Source organism: Leopardus geoffroyi, chromosome B1 (assembly GCF_018350155.1).
Source record: "Leopardus geoffroyi isolate Oge1 chromosome B1, O.geoffroyi_Oge1_pat1.0, whole genome shotgun sequence".
NCBI lineage: Eukaryota > Metazoa > Chordata > Mammalia > Carnivora > Felidae > Leopardus > Leopardus geoffroyi.
Window position 1 is genome coordinate 38,179,484 of NC_059327.1, and position 23,491 is coordinate 38,202,974.

Here is a 23,491-nt window from a genome sequence, read left to right on the forward strand (position 1 = left end):
AGTCTCAGTTCTTGTTCCCCCACAAAAACACAATTTAACCATGATACATGCATCAAAATTCCTTTGTAAAAATGTTAGAATGCAGTTAAGAGGTTGCGGTACTCTAGGACAGCAAAAAGCCAAGAAGAACCACATTAAAATGGGAAAGAAGAACAATTTCATTTTACCTGCATCAGTCCTTCCCTGAAACTACCATAGGTCAGCACTGCAAGAAAATACCCTGACCCCACGGGGTGCCTGGGTGGCTCAGTGGGTTAAGCGTCCAACTCTTGGTTTCCGCTCAGGTCATGATCTCAAGGTTTTGTCCATCCTGAGGGGAAGATGGGGACGTAGGAGGACACTGGACTCACCGCGCGTCCTGCTGATCACTTAGATTCCACCTACACCTGCCTAAATAACCCAGAAAACCGCCAGAAGATTAGCAGAACGGAGTCTTCGGAGCCAAGCGCAGATGAGAGGCCCACGGAAGAGGGTAGGAAGGGCAGCGAGGCGGTGCGCGCTCCACGGACTGGCGGGAGGGAGCCGGGGCGGAGGGGCGGCTCGCCGGCCAAGCAGAGCCCCCGAATCTGGCTGGCAAAAGCGGAGGGGCCTGATGGACTGTGTTCCGACAGCAAGCGCGACTTAGCGTCTGGGAGGTCATAAGTTAACAGCTCTGCTCAGAAAGCGGGAAGGCTGGAGGACAAAGGGAGGGAGAGCTGCTGAGCCCCCAGATGACAGAGCTCAGTTTGGTGGGGAACAAAGGCACTCGCCAGCGCCATCTCCCCCACCCATCCCCCAGCCAAAATTCCAAAGGGAACCAGTTCCTGTCAGGGAACTTGCTCCACGCAAACACCCAACTCTGTGCTTCTGCGGAGCCAAACCTCCGGCAGCGGATCTGACTCCCTCCCGCTGCCACAGGGCCCCTCCTGAAGTGGATCACCTAAGGAGAAGCAAGCTAAGCCTGCCCCTCCTCCCCCGTGCACCTTGCCTACCCACCCCAGCTAATACGCCAGATCCCCAGCATCACAAGCCTGGCAGTGTGCAAGTAGCCCAGACGGGCCACACCACCCCACAGTGAATCCCACCCCTAGGAGAGGGGAAGAGAAGGCACACACCAGTCTGACTGTGGTCCCAGCGGTGGGCTGGGGGCAGACATCAGGTCGGACTGCCGCCCTGCCCACCAACTCCAGTTATACACCACAGCACAGGGGAAGTGCCCTGCAGGTCCTCACCACTCCAGGGACTATCCAAAATGACCAAACGGAAGAATTCCCCTCAGAAGAATCTCTAGAAAATAACAACAGCTAATGAACTGATCAAAAAGGATTTAAATAATATAACAGAAAGTGAATTTAGAATAATAGTCATAAAATTAATCGCTGGGCTTGAAAACAGTATAGAGGACAGCAGAGAATCTCTTGCTACAGAGATCAAGGGACTAAGGAACAGTCACGAGGAGCTGAAAAGCGCTTTAAACGAAATGCAAAACAAAATGGAAACAACGACAGCTCGGATTGAAGAGGCAGAGGAGAGAATAAGTGAACTAGAAGATAAAGTTATGGAAAAAGAGGAAGCTGAGAGATAAATAAAAAAATCCAGGAGTATGAGGGGAAAATTAGAGAACTAAGTGATACACTAAAAATAAATAATATACGCATAATTGGTATCCCAAAGGAGGAAGAGAGAGGGAAAGGTGCTGAAGGGGTACTTGAAGAAATTATAGCTGAGAACTTCCCTGAACTGGGGAAGGAAAAAGGCATTGAAATCCAAGAGGCACAGAGAACTCCCTTCAGATGTAACTTGAATCGAGTCCATTCTGCATGACATATCATAGTGAAACTGGCAAAATACAAGGATAAAGAGAAAATTCTGAAAGCAGCAAGGGATAAATGTGCCCTCACATATAAAGGGAGACCTATAAGACTCGTGACCGATCTCTCTTTTGAAACTTGGCAGGCCAGAAAGAATTGGCACAATATCTTCAGTGTGCTAAACAGAAAAAATATGCAGCCGAGAATCCTTTATCCAGCAAGTCTGTCATTTAGAATAGAAGGAGAGATAAAGGTCTTCCCAAACAAACAAAAACTGAAGGAATTTGTCACCACTAAACCAGCCCTACAAGAGATCCTAAGGGGGACCCTGTGAGACAAAGTACCAGAGACATCACTACAAGCATAAAACATATAGACATCACAATGACTCTAAACCCGTATCTTTCTATAATAACACTGAATGTAAACGGATTAAATGCGCCAACCAAAAGACATAGGGTATCAGAATGGATAAAAAAACAAGACCCATCTATTTGCTGTCTACAAGAGACTCATTTTAGACCTGAGGACACCTTTAGATTGAGAGTGAGGGGATGGAGAACTATTTATCATGCTACTGGAAGCCAAAAGAAAGCTGGAGTAGCCATACTTATATCAGACAAACTAGACTTTAAATTAAAGGCTGTAACAAGAGATGAAGAAGGGCATTATATAATAATTACAGGGTCTATCCATCAGGAAGAGCTAACGATTATAAATGTCTATGCGCCGAATACCAGAGCCCCCAAATATATAAAACAATTACTCACAAACATAAGCAACCTTATTGATAAGAAGGTGGTAATCGCAGGGGACTTTAACACCCCACTTACAGAAATGGATAGATCATCTAGACACACGGTCAATAAAGAAACAAGGGCCCTGAATGATACATTGGATCAGATGGACTTGACAGATATATTTAGAACTCTGCATCCCAAAGCAACAGAATATACTTTCTTCTCGAGTGCACATGGAACATTCTCCAAGATAGATCATATACTGGGTCACAAAACAGCCCTTCATAAGTTTACAAGAATTGAAATTATACCATGCATACTTTCAGACCACAATGCTATGAAGCTTGAAATCAACCACAGGAAAAAGTCTGGAAAACCTCCAAAAGCATGGAGGTTAAAGAACACCCTACTAAAGAATGAGTGGGTCAACCAGGCAATTAGAGAAGAAATTAAAAAACATATGGAAACAAATGAAAATGAAAATACAAGAATCCAAATGCTTTGGGACACAGCGAAGGCAGTCCTGAGAGGAAAATACATTGCAATCCAGGCCTATGTCAAGAAACAAAAAAAATCCCAAATACAAAATCTAACAGCACACCTAAAGAAAATAGAAGCAGAACAGCAAAGGCAGCCTAAACCCAGCAGAAGAAGAGAAATAATAAAGATCAGAGCAGAAATAAACAATATAGAATCTAAAAAACTGTAGAGCAGATCAACGAAACCAAGAGTTGGTTTTTCGAAAAAATAAACAAAATTGACAAACCTCTAGCCAGGCTTCTCAAAAAGAAAAGGGAGATGACCCAAATAGATAAAATCATGAAGGAAAATGGAATTATTACAACCAATCCCTCAGAGATACAAACAGTTATCAGGGAATACTATGAAAAATTATATGCCAACAAATTGGACAACCTGGAAGAAATGGACAAATTCCTAAACACCCACACTCTTCCAAAACTCAATCAGGAGGAAATAGAAAGCTTGAACAGACCCATAACCAGCAAAGAAATTGAATCGATTATCAAAAATCTCCCAACAAATAAGACTCCAGGACCAGATGGCTTCCCAGGGGAGTTCTACAAGACGTTTAAAGCAGAGATAATACCTATCCTTCTCAAGCTATTCCAAGAAATAGAAAGGGAAGGAAAACTTCCAGACTCATTCTATGAAGCCAGTATTACTTTGATTCCTAAACCAGACAGAGACCCAGTAAAAAAAGAGAACTACAGGCCAATATCCCTGATGAATATGGATGCAAAAATTCTCAATAAGATACTAGCAAATCGAATTCAACGGCATATAAAACGAATTATTCACCATGATCAAGTGGGATTCATTCCTGGGATGCAGGGCTGGTTCAACATTCGCAAATCAATCAACGTGATACATCACATTAACAAAAAAAAAGAGAAGAACCATATGATCCTGTCAATCGATGCAGAAAAGGCCTTTGACAAAATCCAGCACCTGTCTTAATAAAAACCCTTGAGAAAGTCGGGATAGAAGGAACATACTTAAACATCATAAAAGCCATTTATGAAAAGCCCACAGCTAACGGGGCTTTTCCGTTCATCCTCAACGGGGAAAAACTGAGAGCTTTTTCCCTGAGATCAGGAACATGACAGAGATGCCCACTCTCACCACTGTTGTTTAACATAGTGCTGGAAGTTCTAGCATCAGCAATCAGACAACAAAAGGAAATCAAAGGCATCCAAATTGGCAAAGATGAAGTCAAGCTTTCGCTTTTTGCAGATGACATGATATTATACATGGAAAATCCGATAGACTCCACCAAAAGTCTGCTAGAACTGATACATGAATTCAGCAAAGTCGCAGTATACAAAATCAATGTACAGAAATCAGTTGCATTCTTATACACTAATAATGAAGCAACACAAAGACAAATAAAGAAACTGATCCCATTCACAATTGCACCAAGAAGCATAAAATACCTAGGAATAAATCTAACCAAAGATGTAAAAGATCTGTATGCTGAAAACTATAGAAAGCTTATGAAGGTAATTGAAGAAGATTTAAAGAAATAGAAAGACATTCCCTGCTCATGGATTGGAAGAATAAATATTGTCAAAATGTCAATACTACCCAAAGCTATCTACACATTCAATGCAATCCCAATCAAAATTCCACCAGCATTCTTCTTGAAACTAGAACAAGCAATCCTAAAATTCATATGGAACCACAAAAGGCCCCGAATAGCCAAAGGAATTTTGAAGAAGAAGACCAAAGCAGGAGGCATCACAATCCCAGACTTTAGGCTCTACTACAAAGCTGGAATCATCAAGACAGCATGGTATTGGCACAAAAACAGACACATAGACCAATGGAATAGAATAGAAACCCCAGAATTAGACCCACAAACGTATGGCCAACTCATCTTTGACAAAGCAGGAAAGAAGATCCGATGGAAAAAAGACAGTCTCTTTAACAAATGGTGCTGGGAGAACTGGACAGCAACATGCAGAAGGTTGAAACTAGACCACTTTCTGACACCATTCACAAAAATAAACTCAAAATGGATAAAGGACCTGAATGTGAGACAGGAAACCATCAAAACCTTAGAGGAGAAAGCAGGAAAAGACCTCTCTGACCTCAGCCGTAGCAATCTCTTACTCGTCACATCCCCAAAGTCAAGGGAATTAAAAGCAAAAGTGAATTACTGGGACCTTATGAAGATAAAAAGCTTCTGCACAGCAAAGGAAACAACCAACAAAAGTAAAAGGCAACCAACGGAATGGGAAAAGATATTTGCAAATGACATATCGGACAAAGGGCTAGTATCCAAAATCTATAAAGAGCTCACCAAACTCCACACCCGAAAAACAAATAATCCAGTGAAGAAATGGGCAGAAAACATGAATAGACACTTCTCTAAAGAAGGCATCCGGATGGCCAACAGGCACATGAAAAGATGTTCAACGTCGCTCCTTATCAGGGAAATACAAATGAAAACCACACTCAGATATCACCTCACGCCAGTCAGGGTGGCCAAAATGAACAAATCAGGAGACTATAGATGCTGGAGAGGATGTGGAGAAACGGGAACCCTCTTGCACTGTTGGTGGGAATGCAAATTGGTGCAGCCGCTCTGGAAAGTAGTGTGGAGGTTCCTCAGAAAATTAAAAATAGACCTACCCTATGACCCTGCAATAGCACTGCTAGGAATTTATCCAAGGGATACAGGAGTACTGATGCATAGGGGCACTTGTACCCCAATGTTTATAGCAGCACTCTCAACAATAGCCAAATTATGGAAAGAGCCTAAATGTCCATCAACTGATGAATGGATAAAGAAATTGTGGTTTATATACACAATGGAATACTACGTGGCAATGAGAAAAAATGAAATATGGCCTTTTGTAGCAACGTGGATGGAACTGGAGAGTGTGATGCTAAGTGAAATAAGCCATACAGAGAAAGGCAGATACCATATGGTTTCCTGAGAAACTTAACAGAAACCCATGGGGGAGGGGAAGGAAAAAAAAAAAGAGGTTAGAGTGGGAGAGAGCCAAAGCATAAGAGACTGTTAAAAACTGAGAACAAACTGAGGGTTGATGGGAGGTGGGAGGGAGGGGAGGGTGGGTGATGGGTATTGAGGAGGGCACCTTTTGGGATGTGCACTGGGTGTTGTATGGAAACCAATTTGACAATAAATTTCATATATTAAAAAAAAAGGATTATTAACATCCTGAAGAAAAATAAATAAAATAAAGTAAAAAAAAAATAAATAAAATAAATAAATAACAAAGGAAAAAAAAAAGGTTTTGTGAGTTCGAGTCTACATCGGGCTCTGCACAGAGCCTGCTTGGGATTCTCCCTCTCCCTTTCTCTCTGCCCTTCCCCTGCTCATTCTGTCTCTCTCTCAAAATAAATAAATAAACATAAAAAAATTTAAATATGGAAAAAAAAATACCCTGGCTCTTGACTTCTCTGTCAGTATAGTGAAAAGTGGAGAATACCTCTAATGTTCTGGCTTTCTGGAAGGCTGCTGAAGGAATGGTTTCTGATTTGCCTCACTCAGAATTATGAGTGAATCAGCATAGATTGGATACCTGAAGGCTGCTGAAACTAAAGGAAAGTGGTGGGTAGCTTGCTGCAGCCAGCATGGCTTAGTAAAATTGGGAGAAAGGTGCACAATCTAAGCCTTCTCTCTCAGGAGGGAGATACAGAGGGCTGCCCAAGGGAACTGGTATCTATCTTGCTTGACTTCGGGCACTGATAGGGACTGGCATGCTCTGGATGCCTAGCTGCCACTCATTAGAAGAGAGTTGAGTGGCTTGCTTCTGTAGAACCAGCACTTGCAGTGCTATAAATAGACACCAGAGAGCAAAAATTACAAGCCTTTGGAAAGAAGAATGCAAAACTATCTACCTGAGAAACTGTATACAGAGGCACAGAGAAGCTGTATCCCCCCAAAAAAGTTTCAGAGGCCCCCCAGAATTGTAGCCAAGCAGATTGGTAAGGAGTCTGTAAGACTCTGCTTACAAGAAAGCAAGTCTGTAAAGACTGAGAGAGGTGACTTTAGATGTGCAGATCCCAATATAAAGTTATCAGATGAAGAAACAAATAGATATGGCTTGACCAAAAAAATCAAAATAAACCTCCAGAAATCAAACCTAAATAATGAGAGATATATAATTACCTGATAAAAAATTCAAATTAGCCCTCATAAAGATGCTTGATGTGCTCAAGAAAATGATACATGCACAAAATGAGAATATCAACAAAGAGAAAACATGAAACGGAACTAAACAGAAATTTAGGAGCTAAATAATAGAATAACTGAACTAAAAACCTCACTAGAAGGGTTAAACAACAGACTTGAGCAAGGAGAAGAAAGGATAAGTAATTTAGCAATTTGAAATTATTCAAAGAAATACAAAGGAAAAAAATGTTTAAACATCTGAATCTTGATCTCAGCTCAGGTCTTGATTTCAGGGTGTTGAGTTCAAGCCCCACATTGGGCTTAAAAAAATTGGGCAAATGATTGAATAAATATTTGTCCAAAGACAACACTGGTATACAGAATGATGCTCAGCATCACTAATCAAGAAATGTAAATCAAAACCACAATGATATATCATCTTACACCTGTTACAACGGTATTATTAAAAACAAAATAAAACAAAACAAAAAACAGAGAATAAATAATGTTGACATCTATGTGGAGAAATTGGAACTCCTGTGCACTATAGGTGGTAATTTAAAATAATTCAGCCACTATGGAAAATGGTATAGAGGTTTTTCAGAAAATAAACAGTAGAACTCCCATATGATCCAGTGATCCCACTTATGCATTATCCTTATCACTGGGAATTGAAATCCAGATATCAAAGAGAGATCTGCATTTCCATGTTTACTGCAGCATTATTTACAATGACCAAGAGGCAGAAACAACATTAGTGTGTATGGATGGATGAATAAAGAAAATTAAGTAGAAAACAAAATATTAGTTAGCCATAAAAAAGAAGGAAATTCTGTCAGGGGTTACAACATGGATGAACCTCGATCACATTAAGTGAAATCAGCCAGTCAGAGAAGGACAGATACTATTTATCTCCACTTATATGAAATAGCCCAAGTTACAGAAAGAAACAGAAAGTAGAATGGTTGTTGCCAATAGTTGCGGAGTGGGGAGGGTTTGTGGGAGAATTGCTATTCACCAGGTATTATCGTGCAAGATGTAAAATTTCTAGAGATCTACTGTTCATCATTGTGTTGATAATTAATACTATCTATTGTGCCTCTATAAAAGAAATTAATTAAGGGTAGACCTAATGTTATGTTTTTACCACAATTAAAAAAATGAAACTTTTGGGGTGCCTGGGTGGATCAGTTGGTTAAGCATACGACTTCAGCTCAGGTCCTGATGTTGTGTTTTATGAGTTCAAGCCCTGTGTCAGGCTTTGTGCTGATAGCTAGGAGCCTGGATTCTGCATCTCCTCGTAATTTTCTGCTTTTCTTCTGCTTACACTCTGTCTCTCTCAAGAGTGAAAAAACATTAAAAAAAATAAAAATAAATAAAACTTTTCCTATCAGTCACCATGAGGACAGTATTGTTACTGTCTTGCCTCTTAATAGCCCAAATTCCAAGCTTCCCTTCACAGTTGGAGCTAGAATCCTGTTGGGTCCTGGGAAGTGATGGACCTCATTCCAGTTAACACACAAATTTCCCATATTTACACATGGAGAGCTAGGGAGGTGGAAACTCCAGAGATTACCCTTCAAAGGTCAGAACATATAAAATTGATCCCAAACAGATTTCCAGATGCTGGGATTAGAAGAAAGGATCCTGACAGGAAATGGTTTGGTTAAAAATTTACACAGATAAATTGGATTATATTTGCACTGTTAAGTACCAATACTTCAGGATATGAATGAAAATTGTTCCTAGATTTAAGTGAGATCTAAATGAGATAAATAACTAAATGAAGATATACTGTTACATAGCAATAATGAAGGATATATATGAGGATATAACTATAGTATAAATAAGTATAAAAACCATTGGAACAAGTGCTATCACAGGTCTGTACCCGAATAGACCACATACAGTCTTGATTTATCAACCCATATTCACAATTTATAATTGAACACAAATGGAACACAAAATATTTTTACATATATTTAATATGTATTAAATATATTTAATATTTAATACATATTATTTAATATTATATGTATTATTAATATTATATGTATTATTTAATAATAATATAATACATATATTTAATATATTATAAAATACATATAGAACATATATACCATAAAATACTTTATGCATAAGTTACTTCATGTAAGATACATAATTACACATATATATAATTTTTAAAATAATTTTTTAACCAGAAACAAAAAAAATCTAAAAAAAGAATTTAGATATCAATTAAATAATCTTTTGGGTGTTTGATGTAGCCTCTTTGTATGAAATGAATATTTTGGAGGTACTTTGTTAAATCATTTCATAAAATTTTGCGGCCTTCATTTTTTAATTTATGTTTACCTTTTGTAAGTAAAGGACTGTTCCTTTTAGTACAGCATAAAATGTTTTCCATCCTCGCTTCCCTCTTGGAGCTAGAAAGGGAAAAAAATGGAAAATGTTATTTGACAGAAAACAGCACTTTAGGAAGAAGTGAAATGATCAACATGGTGTATTTCAATGATCTTGGTTTATTAGCTTCCAAAATTAATAATAAGAACTAAAATATTCTTGAAACGTAACTGTGTAATAGTCAATCTTCCAAAAATGTCTTCCATGTATCATTTCATTTAATCCTCACAATAATAATGTGAGATAGGTACTATGACTCTTGTCTTTTTATAAAACTGAAGCACAGAGAAGTAATCTGCTCATGGTCATACAACTAGGAAGAGGAGAAGCAGGAATCTGAACCCAGGTAGCATGGCTCTATAGTCTGCACTCTAGTAGACATGACTTAAAGACTGGGAAAGCAAAGAGGCATTTTGCAAGTGCATATTAATCCCAGAGAAAGCTTAAAAGCTCATGTACCGGATCATTTATAGCTCTGTCAAAGTTTCTAGAAATCATTAAAGTCTCAGAATATAAAAGGACTCCTCTTGGTATTTCTCCCACATACCTACCAACTGGATTATAATTTTGGCAACCTGCATTACCTCAGTTGCAGATCTTGCCACAGTGTAACATAATATTTTTGTTTTAAGTGTCTCTTTCAGGAGACTATGAATGTCCTGAGAGCAGGTATCCTTCATTTTTATAATTCATAGTACCTGGCACAGTGTATGGCAGTCATTAGGCACCCTCATAAAAAATCTCCAAATTAATGTTCTTTAAGAAGTCCTTACAGGGGCGCCTGGGTGGCTCAGTCAGTTGGGCGTCTGACTTCGGCTCAGGTCATGATCTCGCGGTCCGTGAGTTCGAGCCCCGCGTTGGGCTCTGTGCTGACAGCTCAGAGCCTGGAGCCTGTTTCAGATTCTGTGTCTCCCTCTCTCTGACCCTTCCCCCATTCGTGCTCTGTCTCTCTCTGTCTCAAAAATGAATAAACGTTAAAATAAAATAAAAATTAAAAAAAAAACTGAAAACTTAAAAAAAAAAAAAGTCCTTACATTCCTTTTGTTTATATTTTCCTGGAGTATAAAGTAGAATTCATCTATTTTTTAAAATGTTTATTTATTTTTGAAAGACAGAGAGACAGTGGGAGATGCAGAGAGAGGGAGACACAGAATCTGAAACAGGCCCCAGGCTCTGAGCTGTCAGCACACAGAGCCCAATATGGGGCTTGAACTCACGAACTGTGAGATCACTACCTGAGCAGAAGTCAGAGCCTTAACCAACTGAGCCACCCAGGCATCCCTACAATTTCTCCATTGAATCAATGTATACTTTTACAGAATGTCCTAAAACAAAAACACAGATTAGCAAATACAGTTTAGTATTCATTCGTAATCTTAATAAAATTAAAATATATAACTGGAAAATTTTATTACCTGAATGACATTTTTCTAAACATGTCTATCCATATAGGTAGGTACGGTCACTCATTCTTACTCCTTTATCAACTATCTGGCTGCCTTTAGGCTGTCTTTAACTTGGATGCTTGATTAAATTAGGAAGTGCATTATTCTTAAGCAAATCCTTTAAATCTCCTTTGACTGAAGACTCAAGAATCCTTAGGGTTGGCAACTGTGTTAATATCCACCTACAGAACACAGGTGCCCCTGCCAACACTATACTGATATATCCACCTGGCAAAAAAGGACTCAAAACATCTGCTCTGCAGGTTTCTGGGGGAAATTTGAAAAAAAAAAAAAACAAAAAAAAAAACAAAACAAAAAGCAAAACAAAACAAAACAAAAAACAACAACCAAAAACAAACCATCCCATCTGTTTCCACTATGCAAGGTTTAAAAATATGTACTCAAAAATAAGTGAACAAAAACAGTACACCATTATCTCCTTTATAAAGAGAATCACAGATCATTTATACATATCTATATATAATATATAGATATTATGTATATTATGTATAAATGTTATATAATACAGTATATATATAATTTATATGTGTATATATCATATATATATGTATATATCATATATATATATACTGAATATTGACTGTACTGTTAAATAGATGTCAAATTCTGATACAGCTGATGTGACAACAGTGCACACAGAAACACAGAAGTGACCACAGGAACTACTGCATACTGCAGAGCAGGACCAAAGGCAGCGTGGTGTGCTGAACCCACCAGACTAGAAAGCAGACCAGCTGGTTTCTAGCCCTGTCTTAAACCTATCTCACCCAAAACTTTAACTGGGTAACTTCTAACCGATCCACCAACTTTTCAAAAATTTGGATGTTTCATTTAAAATCATGGATAATTTACCTAAGTTAAGGCAAAGAACTAGCTAATGCTGGAAAGGAACTTAGAGAAAACTGCTTTTTTTTCCTCTCACTTTTTGTTGTTGTTTAACATCTTTAATCCCCATCACCTACCCATTCCCCTCATCCAAATCGTCTCTGGTAACCATCAGTTTAGTTCTCTACACTTAAGAGTCTGTTTCTTCCTTTGTCTCTCTTTTTCTCTCTTGGTTTTATTTCTTAAATTTCACATGAGTAATGGTATTCATATGGTATTTGTCTTTCTCTGACTGACTTATTTCACTTAGCATTATGTTCTCTAGATCCATTCATGTTGTTGCAGATGACAAGGTTTCATTCTTTTTTGTGGCTGAGTAATATTATATATACTTGTTTATCCATTCATCTATTGAAGGACACTTGGGCTGCTTCTGTAATTTGGCTACTGTAAATAATGCCACAATAAACATAGGGGTGCATATATCCTTTTGAATTAGTGTTGTTATATTTTTTGAGTAAATACCCAGTACTGTGATTACTAAATTATAGGGTAGTTCTATTTTTAATTTAAATTTTTAATTTTTTGAGGAAAATTTTCACAGTGTACGTACCTGCTTGCATTCCTACCAATAGTGAAGGAGGGTTCCTTTTTTTCCACATTCTCACCAACACCTGCTTTTTCTAGTGTTGTTGATTTTAGCCATCTGACAGGCATGAGGTAATATTACATTGTAGTTTTGTATCCTATGACTTATGATTGGAGCATTTGTATATTTATATGCAAAGTAATTAGTGATAGATGTGTACTTATTGCCATTTTGTTACTTGTTTTGGGCTTATTCTTGTAGTTTTTCTCCTATCCTTTCTTCTCTTGCTCTCTTTCATGGTTTGCTGGCTTTCTTTAGTGATATACAGTAAAACCTTGGATTGTGAATAACTTGTTTCTGTGAGTGTTCTGCAGGATAAGCAAGCATTTCTAATAAATTTTAACTTGATAAATGAGCAATATCTTGCAATACAAGTAGTATGTGATGCCTAATGTCACATGATCACACCTGAGCCAATGGTTCTTCTCTCTCTCACTGCGGGATTGTGGGTGATCATCAATGCAATGTCACATTTGTGGGAAATCCTCAAAAGAAGGCAAAAGCAAGTGGTATTGGATAGGGTCCCTCTTAAAACTGCACAAAATGAAAAAGATTCCACACCCGTGATTCTGTTAGTGATAGTGAAAGTTGTCCTATAAAATAACCCTCTCTCTCGTCTCCCTTGCACCAGCCATGAAGGTTTTCAAAGTTAAGTGTAGGTTAATTTTTTTGTTTATAGTTTTTATTTTATTATTTTGTATTATATTACAGTATTATAATCATTTTTATATGAATATTTTTGGGTTGTGGAAAGCATCATCTGAGTTTCCACTATTTCTTTTGGGGAAATTCGTTTTGACTCACAAATGCTTTGGATCACAATTTGGAACAAATTATGCTCATAAACCAAGGTTTTACTGTACTTGGATTTCTTCCTCATTCTTTGCATATCTATTAGTGGTTTTTAATTTGTGACTGCCATTAGTTTGTATAACATCTTCCACATAGAGCAGTCTCTGTTATGTTGATGGTCACTTAAGTTGGAAACCATTCTTTACTCCTCTCACCCCCACAATTTAGGTATATAGTGTTATATTTTACATCCTTTTATCTTGTGACTCCCTTGACTGGTTTTTACAGATTTACTTATTTTTACTCCTTTTGTGTTTCCTACTTTTCATACTCTCACTTATGGTCTTTCCTTTACACTCAAAGGGTGCCTTTTAATATTTCTTGTAGGGTTTGTTTAGTTATCATGAAATCCTTTATTTTTTGTTTGTCTGAGACACTGTCATTCTACTCTAAATGATAGCCTTGCTGGATAGAGTATTCTTGGATACAGATTTTTCTCTTTCAGCACTTCAAATGTATCATGTCACTGCCTTCTGGCCTACAAAGTTTCTCCTGAAAAACCTGCTGATTACCTTATGGGGTTTCCTTATATGGGATTTCCACTCAGATTATGATCCCAGGGTCATGGGATTGAGCCCTGTGTCAGGCTCTGCACTGAGTGTAAAGTCTGCTTAAGATTTTCTCTCTCTCTCTCTCTCTCTCTCTCTCTCTCTCTCTTTCCCTCTGCCCCTCTCCCCTGCTTGCATGCACTCTCTGAAATTAAAAACAAAACAAAACAAAAAACAAAAAACATATAAAAAAATAAACATGATGGGAGGAATGAATGAGAGTTCTATTTGGAAACCCAATGTCACCTACTGAAAGGCTTTAAATTATAAGGGTGATAGGGAGTTGGTAAGTAGGTTTTAAAAATACCTAGGTGTCTACTGTAAAAAGGTGTTTACAGAACTCTATCAAAAGACATGATTTTATGCACTAGACTATGCTTTCATAGCTGTTTTTAATATGTATACTCAAAGTTCAAAGACACTTACCTTCTTTTTGAAAATACAAAGATTTTAGAATATTTTGTTCTCATCATCTGCCTCCAACCTTACATGATAATGGTACCTATTACTTTTGTTTATTTTCTTAACACTACCAAAAAAGACATCATTATTTTTGTATGTGTCTATAAACTCTCATTGTCTATATCTACTCTCATGTTTACATTTACATGTTTCATTAACACTTTCTGTACCTCAGATTTCTTTTGGAGGTCATGTTCAATTAATTCTCTAAATTTATACTTAGAAGTTCCTTTTGTGAGGGTTGTTTTGATGGGAAATCATTTTCTACTTTTGTTTACATAAAAATGTCTTTATTTCATTAAAAATTCTGGGTTGACAATTCAATTTCCTTATGAAGATATAATTTCACTACCTTTTGCTCTCACTATTGTTTCAATGTCTATCTTGACTCTAGTTGTTATGTCTAAGAAGAGGTTTCTTTAAATTGATCCAGCTTGATGTTCTTTGGGCTGTGTGTCATTTCCAAATTCTTGTAGTCATTAGATCTTTGAATATTGTGTCTCCTCCATTTTCTCCACTATTTTAACCTCTGACACTCTTTTAATTGCATTCCACAGGTTTTTTTTTTTTTTACCTGTTCTCTCTTATATTCTTTTTATTTTTCTATGCTAAAAGCTATGTAATTTTATCTCCAATTCTCCTTGGATACCCAGATCCAGAGATACTCTGAAGTTATAGCACCCCTAGGGTTAGCTTCCTGTTCTAGATTTGTACTCATATTTTTTTCCTGGCCTCATAGGATTTCCCTTTCGTTGTTATAGTCATCCATTCTTTTAAAAGGTATGTTAAGGGGCGCCTGGGTGGTGCAGTCGGTTAAGCGTCCGACTTCAGCCAGGTCATGATCTCGCGGTCGGTGAGTTCGAGCCCCGCGTCAGGCTCTGGGCTGATGGCTCAGAGCCTGGAGCCTGTTTCCGATTCTGTGTCTCCCTCTCTCTCTGCCCCTCCCCCGTTCATGCTCTGTCTCTCTCTGTCCCAAAAATAAATAAAAAACGTTGGAAAAAAAATTAAAAAAAAAATAAAAGGTATGTTAAAATACCTTATCATTTTTAGATGTTTTATAATGGAAATTTTGGAATTTGTAGGCTGTTGTATTTGTCAAAATAGACCCTCTAGCTCTTTTTTCTTTAAAGAATTTATTTTGTAGAGAATTTTGTAATCTAGAAACAATTCATGAGAAGAATACAGTAAGTGCTGAGGACAAGATGAGAGGAATCAGAACACAGAACACAAGGGAGGAGGCAATTACAATTGTCCAGATGAGAGAAAAAGGCCAAAATATGGGCAGAAGTACACAACAAATAAACTAAAGAAATAAAAAGGGGAAAGGCAGTAATGTTAACTGAGCACCTATATCCAGTGCTCTGAGCATTGGTCTGGCATTTAAAATGTACACTATATTTGATCTAAACAATCCTTAGTTTAGGTATTATTGCCTCTTTTCACATTAATGTCTCCTAAGCTACACTTGCAGTCCTAAAGGTAGAGTAAGCTACTGAGAAGGCTACCTGCCTAAGGATTTCAGAGCTACTGTATAGGGCAATTCAGCCAAGGAAACATATTCTAAGGCTACACTGAGAAGGAGAAACTGTGCAGGTGGTAATCTTTTATAAATGATCAAGCCTGCTACTCCAGTGAGATAAATATAATGGATAGGGAAAGAAGAAGTCCAGACAGGAGGGGGATACAAATACAAAGTATATTCTCTAATATCACTGAACTCAGGGACTTTCAAAGGTATTCTTGCTCATGGCTATGAACCTCAGAACTGAGGCATGATCCCTGCATCTGCCCTCTCAGATGTGACCAGCCCAAAATTTCTGTGGAGTACTAACTCCCATAGCAATAATAATTACAGCTGTGGTAGTAGCACATATTGTTTTAAGCACTGTTCCAAAACTTGATGTGAATTAACTAAAGGTTACAACTTTATAAGGAAGCAATTATTATAATCTCTATTTTACAGATGTGGGATCCAAAATCCCATCTAACCTGCAACACTTGGTTCCCAACAACACTGGCTACATTACTCTGGTTTGTATGCAGGGAAAAGACCAGTTAAACCAGACTCAGTATACAATGTCTTGGTTAACTCTGAGATACAGGAGTTATCTTCAAATTATTTATGATCTAAGCATGAACACTGACCAGTCAGGAAAGACACTGTCCAATCAGGACTGAAGGGACACCCATAGTAAATAGTCTGTACAACTGAACCAGTATATATATTCCCTATCAGTCCTGCCTGGGAGAATGTTTCCTGCCCACCATAGGTTAAAATAAGAAAGAAGAAAAGTCAAACAAAACTCTGTGATTATTGTCCTACATCTCACCCATACACACACACACACACACACACACACACACACACACACACACAAATACACATTTCTGTAAAAGAGAAATTGGCCGTTGTTCCAAAGATAGGTGATATTGGAACTATTATGAAATCTTCAATATTAGAAACCAGCTCTTGTTAATGTTCTTATCTTACCTTCATTATACCTTCATTATACATTATTATATATGAAGAAGTCTTTTTGGAAATATAAAGTAACAATATCTTGGCTTCAATTATTGCCATTGGTCTTTGTAAAATAGTTAAATTACCTGGGACCAAAAGCACAGGTTGTCACCATTATTTCATAAAGAGGAAGGAATCAGAAAATGTTCCTGAGCAATAAAATATTAAGTAAAGGTCGATACTGAATATATGCCAGAAAATAAACCTATGTATTTTTTGTAGTCTACCAAAAGGTATAGGCTTCATGTAAAAGTTTATATTTGCATGCTCTACTCTGCAACTTTAATTTTTTTCTGAACCAAACTGGGAAGAAATTGTGGCTAGGATCTTAGTGTCCCAATTTTTCTATTTTATTCAAAAAGGAATGATTTTTTTCCTACATCAAAATAGATTAATCCTGCTTCTGGCCGCTGTGGGGAATAAGCTTAGGAACTCCCTGAGTTTTCACCGATGGGTTAACAAGGCATAAAGAATTAGAAAGCCATAGGATGTACACACCCAAGTTTGGGTAAACAAGAGTAGGTAAATAAAATTAGGTAAATGGGGCAAAGGCCCCCAGTATAGGTAAAGCGAGGCAAAGGTCCCAGTGTAGGACAAAGGTATAAGAATAGGGAAATCTCAGGATGAAAACATCCAAGATGAGGTAAACAAGATTAGGTATTCAGGGCAGAAATGCCCCCAATTTAGTACAATAGCAGAAAGCTGCTTTCGTAGGAAGGAAGGACCAAATTAGGTAAACAGGTTAATAGGACTATAGACCTCTGCAGGGCAAAATTGCCCAGGGGGAGCTAATTAGCAAAAGAAAGGTACCTTGTTGACCCTGAGGTAGCATGCTCCTTCTTGTCCCCTAGGCCAGTTTAGGGAAGCAGAAGTGTTGTCTCATGTTTCCTGTAAACAACCCTTCACCTGGCACCAGAATCTTCTTTTGTATTGACCCAAACTCCTAACACCGCATATATTCAAAACCCCCTTTCCCTTATGCCCATGAGTTAATGTTCACAATTTCATTGTCTCTTTCTGCACGCCCATCACCATGTTTGTAAGCTTCTGATCCTAATAAAAACGGAGCAAGGACCCTTACTCGGGGCTCTTGTCTCCTCCCAGACATTAGCTTCTCTCGCATTTTTAATCCTGTCTCCCACTTTCTTGCTGGACAAGACAGAACTCCAGACCCAGAGTCTATGACAGGCCACTTCGTACTTTAGATTCCCTAATCCACAACTTTTTGCTTTTATTCAAGTTTAATATCAGAAAGACTTAATATGTATGGAAAGGCATAGTATGTACATTGCCTATTTTTTTCTTTTAATACTCTAACCTTTCTTTCCTGTCTGTTGGCTTGAAAAGCATTCTTCTACTGCCTCAATAAAATGACAAAAATACCATCTTCCCCAAAGAGTAGAGGTCAGTAAGAACACTAATGAGAAATAATTCTTGAGTAAGGCCTGAAGGCTAACATTTTTGGTCCTACCAGGTTTGAACAAAGGGAAACGTGAGAATGTGATGGTTCTATGCACATTATCTTCAATTTCCTTACTTTAATGAAGAAATGCATTTAAAATATAATGTAATACCACTGGTGGCATTCCAAAATAAATCCTTGCTGAACTTGGAAACAAAGATGTGCTCAGCAAAGCTCTTCTATACTAGTACAATTGGGATACATTTATATTAGATTTGTAAAAAGCACAAGACATTTTTAAAGGTGCTTTATTTCTCTAGTGACAACATCTGAAAATCGGGCAAAATTCTTAAAGTATTTTCTTTACAGAATAAAGAGGTATGCTACCTTGGTAGCAGGCAGACTCATAAATTCTACACCACTGAGGGCTGAAAGTACAGCATACGGTGAGGGGAGGGGGAATGCTTTCTGCAACTGATTTGCAAAGGACTTAGATTAATAAATGACAGCCCTACAAAACATTAAAGAATTGAAGGGTGATCTTTGTATATTTACCCCTAATTTTCTTTCATAAACATCCTCAGGCACCACCATAATTACTATTAAATCTTTATAGAGTGTAAAGGTCAAGGGGAGGTCACCCAAAATGTGCCACTTTGGTGTATCAATTATTTTCAATAAAAGTTACTTAAGAAAGAACCAATGCAAAAAGAACACTCTAAACTCTCCCTCCTTTGTCTCCAGAAAACAAGATATAAATCTCTCATGTGAAAGGCACCTTTCTTGTACCAGGGAGTAAAGATATCCTTATCACCAGAGATACAAAATTTAGAGCAGAGAAGGCTATATTAACAACGCTTGTTACTTTTTACTAATTTACTACCCCAGCCCAATTCTATTTAGCATTCCTTATTAACTGAAGCTCCCAAAGTTAAGTTTTCTTTGTTGTGTCAATCTATCACAGATTTATTGTCTGTTTGTCTAAAAAGTATAAAACCTGCCTACCTTGGTCATTTCTTCAATTATAGGACTTCTGTTTGCATGTAATAAAACTTTGGTTTTTTCTCCTGTTAATGTCTCATGTCAATTTACTTCTTAGTCAAGAAGGACCCTGATGGGCACAAGAAAAATGATTTCTTCATTCCCTACAGTAGGCATAGTGGCAAGATAAAATTCTACTTGATATTTGCTTCAAAGATTCTGCAGCTTTCAGATCTTGGGACATCTTATGTATAGCCTATAAAAATTTAAGGTTTCTTACCATGGTAGCTTCCAGGAATCTATCTGCAGAGTCCAATGGAGCAAGAGTGGTAAGAATATATTTTCCCTTTCTCTAAATTTAGATTAGGAGGAAAAAGTACTGTGGAATTGGTTCCTTAGGCTTAGTGACTCTTGGTAAAAAATTGGTAGAATGCTCTTGGTTTTACTGATCCATGTCTTTCCAGAGATGGTCATTGTCTTGTCTGTGTCTTTTGTGTTGTTTGTCACATATAGGTATTACAACAGGGCAGAACACAGAGACTGGCTCTATAAGCCTGCTGTTGGAGCCTGGCTTACAGACTTAGTTCATGGCTTTCATCAAACTAGCATCTGTTTTAGGGAGCCCCTCCCTAAAGAATGTGGTGAAAACCTCAAGACAAGGGAAAGTAACCTGGCTATGTGTGCATACATGACATTCCTCACAATTCTGTAATGCAGACTGCCCATTTAGACTGTATGTTACCATATACGGGAGACAAAGGAGCAAGAACTGTACAAAAGGCAACCCACCCACACCCCACCCTGCTGTTCTCAGGGCTCAGCCTTTTGGGGTCTTAGCCCACTGAGCCTGTGCTGGCATGAATAAAGCTGCATCCTGGAAAGAAGAGCCTTGCTTGGTGTTCCAACTCTCTGTGTGTTTTTTCCTGCTACATTTCTTGGGGGCTTGGGTCTGGGATTCGGAGATGGTGCATTTCTACCTCCTTTTTCACAGGGGTGGGAACCTCGGAGTGCTAGGAGAAGTGACCAGTGGACCACTTGATCTGTAGGAGAACTAGCTCCGCCCAGTGTGCTGGGGCGAGGACCCCAGATGCACAACAGAACCTGGTGAGGCTCAGAAACCAGCTCAGGGAGCACTGTCTACCAGACTGGTAAGAACCAGGGTTTGTTTTGGTAGACCTATTCCTGAGAGGCTGAAGGGGAACCTGATCACCTCCCAGAGTTGCCCAAGTGGTTCCACAAAGAATGAAACTGCAACTCTAAGGCGCTGGGCACTGGGCGGCAGGGTAGAGTCACTGTGTGACTGTGTGAATGAGACAGTGGAATGGGCTGTTCAATGGGCTGAAGCGAGCGGTGAGTCTTGATCCGTGGTTACATGGTGACCTCATATGGCTTAGGGCGGCATCAGATTTCCTCAGGAGTCTATCCAGGTCAGGGCTTGATATGAAATCTGACAATGCTAAGAGGAGACTGAAATATCTCCAAGAGGAGAGCAGCTGGAAACGGACAAAGTGAGCATGCGTCCTCTCCAATAGACCCTTCCCCCTTTTTCCTCTCTTGTACATTAAAGTTGTCCTTTACGGGGAGGAAATGGGTAGAAAGCAGAGTAAACCAACTCCCCCAGAGTGTATGTTGAGGAATTTCAAAAAGGGGTATTCAGGAGATTAGGGTGTGAAATGAACCCCTGGAAAGCTCTGGACATGCTGTGAAATTGATTGGCCATTGTTCAGGATGGGCTGGCCCTCTAAGGGCTCACTTGATAAGGAACTAGCTGGCTGAGTATTCAGGGTTGTTGTGGGGGATCCAGATCACCTTGACCAATTTCCTTATATTGACTGTTGGCAAGACCTGGTCCTACTCAGCCACCTTGGCTAAAAGTCTGTATTGAAGAGAACTTCTAAACTTATGACAGCTAATGACACAGCTTCCTCCAAATGTCAGCCAAAAACTGAAAAACCCGTACTGTCAGGAGAGTCTGAGAGGATCCCACCACCATATGCCCCACTGTATCCCTCACTGCCACCTGTGTCTCCAGCTTCCCCGGCTGCTGAAACCCCACTGGATCCTGGCCCTATACCCAAGTCCTTACCATTTCTACCACCTCTCCAGATGTGACTGGCTTGCCTGGACCATCGGTCCTAACCCCTACAGGAAGGCAACTAGAAGATCAGGACAGCAGAGATAGACCCCCCCCCCCCGCCCCGCCCCGCAGCAACACCAGGGAGCCCTACAGATGACACTGAAGGAATCTAGGGGACCTGTCTGTTATTATCAGGAAGGCCAGATCCAAGAAGGCCAGCATGTTTTTGTCTACCAACCCTTTACCACTATGGACCTCCTAAATTGGAAGCACCATACTCCCTCCTATACGGAGAAGCCCCAGGCTAAGATTGAACTAATGCAGTCCATAATTGAACTAATGCAGTCCATAATTCAAAACCATAGACCTACCTGGATGGACTGCCACCAACGCCTCCTGATCTACTTCGACACAGAGGAGCATCACCGAATAATGCAGGCAGCCCTAAAATGGTCAGATAAGAATGTCCTGGCTGGGACACTAGGCACCCAGCCTTATGCTCAGGCTCACTTTCCTGGGGAGGAACCCAAATAGGACCCAAATGACCCAAGTTTAGATGGAGGGCTCGCAAAGACTGAACAGTATCAAGAAGCCCTTCTAAATGACATGAAGGAAGGGGAGAAAAAGGCCATAAACGTGAGTAAAACATCAGAAGTGCTCCAGGGACCCAAGGAGAGCCTGAGCTGGTTCTATGAGAGATTATGTGAGGCATTTCGTCTCTCCACAACTTTTGATCCAGAGGCACCTGTTAACCAGCTGATGGTCAATGCAGCTTTTGTAGGTCAGGCCCAAGGGAACATCCAGCAGAAGCTGTAAAAGCTAGAGGGTTTCGCCAGCATGAATGTCAGTCAGTTGCTGGTAGTAGCAACTAAGGAATTTGTCAACAGTGGTAAGGTGTCACCGAGGGAAGAATGATGGAAGATGCAGAAAAGGGCAGACTTGTTAGCTGCTGCCTTGGTGGAGTGGTTGGAATGCTCCCGGATAGGTGCCCCACAGGGATGAGGCCGGGGCCCAAAGGGGGCCAGTGGGGAGGATTATCTTACCCAGGATCAAAGTTAGGATGGAACCAGTGTGTGCACTGTCATCAGGAGGGCCACTGGAAAAATGAGTGCCCCTGCAGCTGGGTAATTCTCAGCAGGGGCCCAAGAAAAAAGAAACAGGCCATGTGGTTCAGAGCAGATATCAACTAGCATCATGGCCTAATGGGGCCCCAGAAAGTGATTCTGTGGGGCTAGCCACCACAGAGGACTATGAGGAAGACTAGGACTGACTGGACTCTACTTTGTTAGGCCCCCAAGAGCCTATGTCTGAATGAATGTGGAGGGGTGACCCATCGACTTCATGGTACATACTGGGGTGGAACACATAAGGGTGACCCAACCCGTGGGCCCCCCTCACAGAGACAAGTCACCACTGTGGGGGCCACAGGCAGTTGGATACGCCATCCCTTCCTGCTGTCTTTAAGATGCAATTTAGGCGGGTGTGAAGTCATTAATGAATTCCTGTACCTCCCTGACTGCCCCATGGCTTTAATGGGCTGGGACCTGTTGGGAAAGGTTCAGGCCCAGATAACTTTCAACTCCCATGGACAAGCTGCTCTGACCCTATGAAAGCTGGAAGTGAAGATTATAACTCTCACAATTCCCATGGGAAAGAAAGGCACCTCTACAGTCTCATGGAGGAGACTTGGCAAAACCCCTTTATGAGGCCACAAAGTGGGGGAGAGCAGGAACCTCTATTATGGGAGCAAATACAGCAAAGAGACTTTGAAGAGTCAAACAGGCCCTTGCCAACTCACCTGGTCTGGGGCTCCCAGACATGTCTACACCCTTCTTCTCATATGTTCATGAAAGTACTGGCATTGCAGTGGGAGTCCTAACCCAGATGTTGGGGTAGAGGCATCACTCGGTGGCATATCTCTCCAAGCAGCTTGACTCTGTTGTCCAAGGCTGGCCACCTTACCTATAGGCACTTGCAGCCATGGCCCTCTTAGTGTCTGAGGCTGACAAGTTAACTATGGGACAAGAATTAGCAGTCCGAGTGTCACATTCAGGAATTGACATTAATGGAGTACAAGGGATAATTCTGGCTAACCAACGCCCAGAT

General features: G+C 39.7%; 1 protein-coding gene across 17 annotated transcripts in view; it reads right to left on the minus strand.

The window, feature by feature from the left end:
- PSD3 (pleckstrin and Sec7 domain containing 3) overlaps positions 1–23,491 on the minus strand; it is a 796,422-nt gene that overhangs the window by 111,175 nt on the left and 661,756 nt on the right. For all 17 annotated transcript variants that reach the window (XR_006707649.1, XM_045458150.1, XM_045458143.1 and 14 more), the window contains one exon: positions 9,555–9,625. Coding sequence is in view for 16 of the 17 variants with exons in the window: in XM_045458150.1 (XP_045314106.1) it covers positions 9,555–9,625 (71 nt within the window). In the remaining variant the exon portion in view is untranslated. The remainder of the gene's footprint in view (positions 1–9,554; positions 9,626–23,491) is intronic.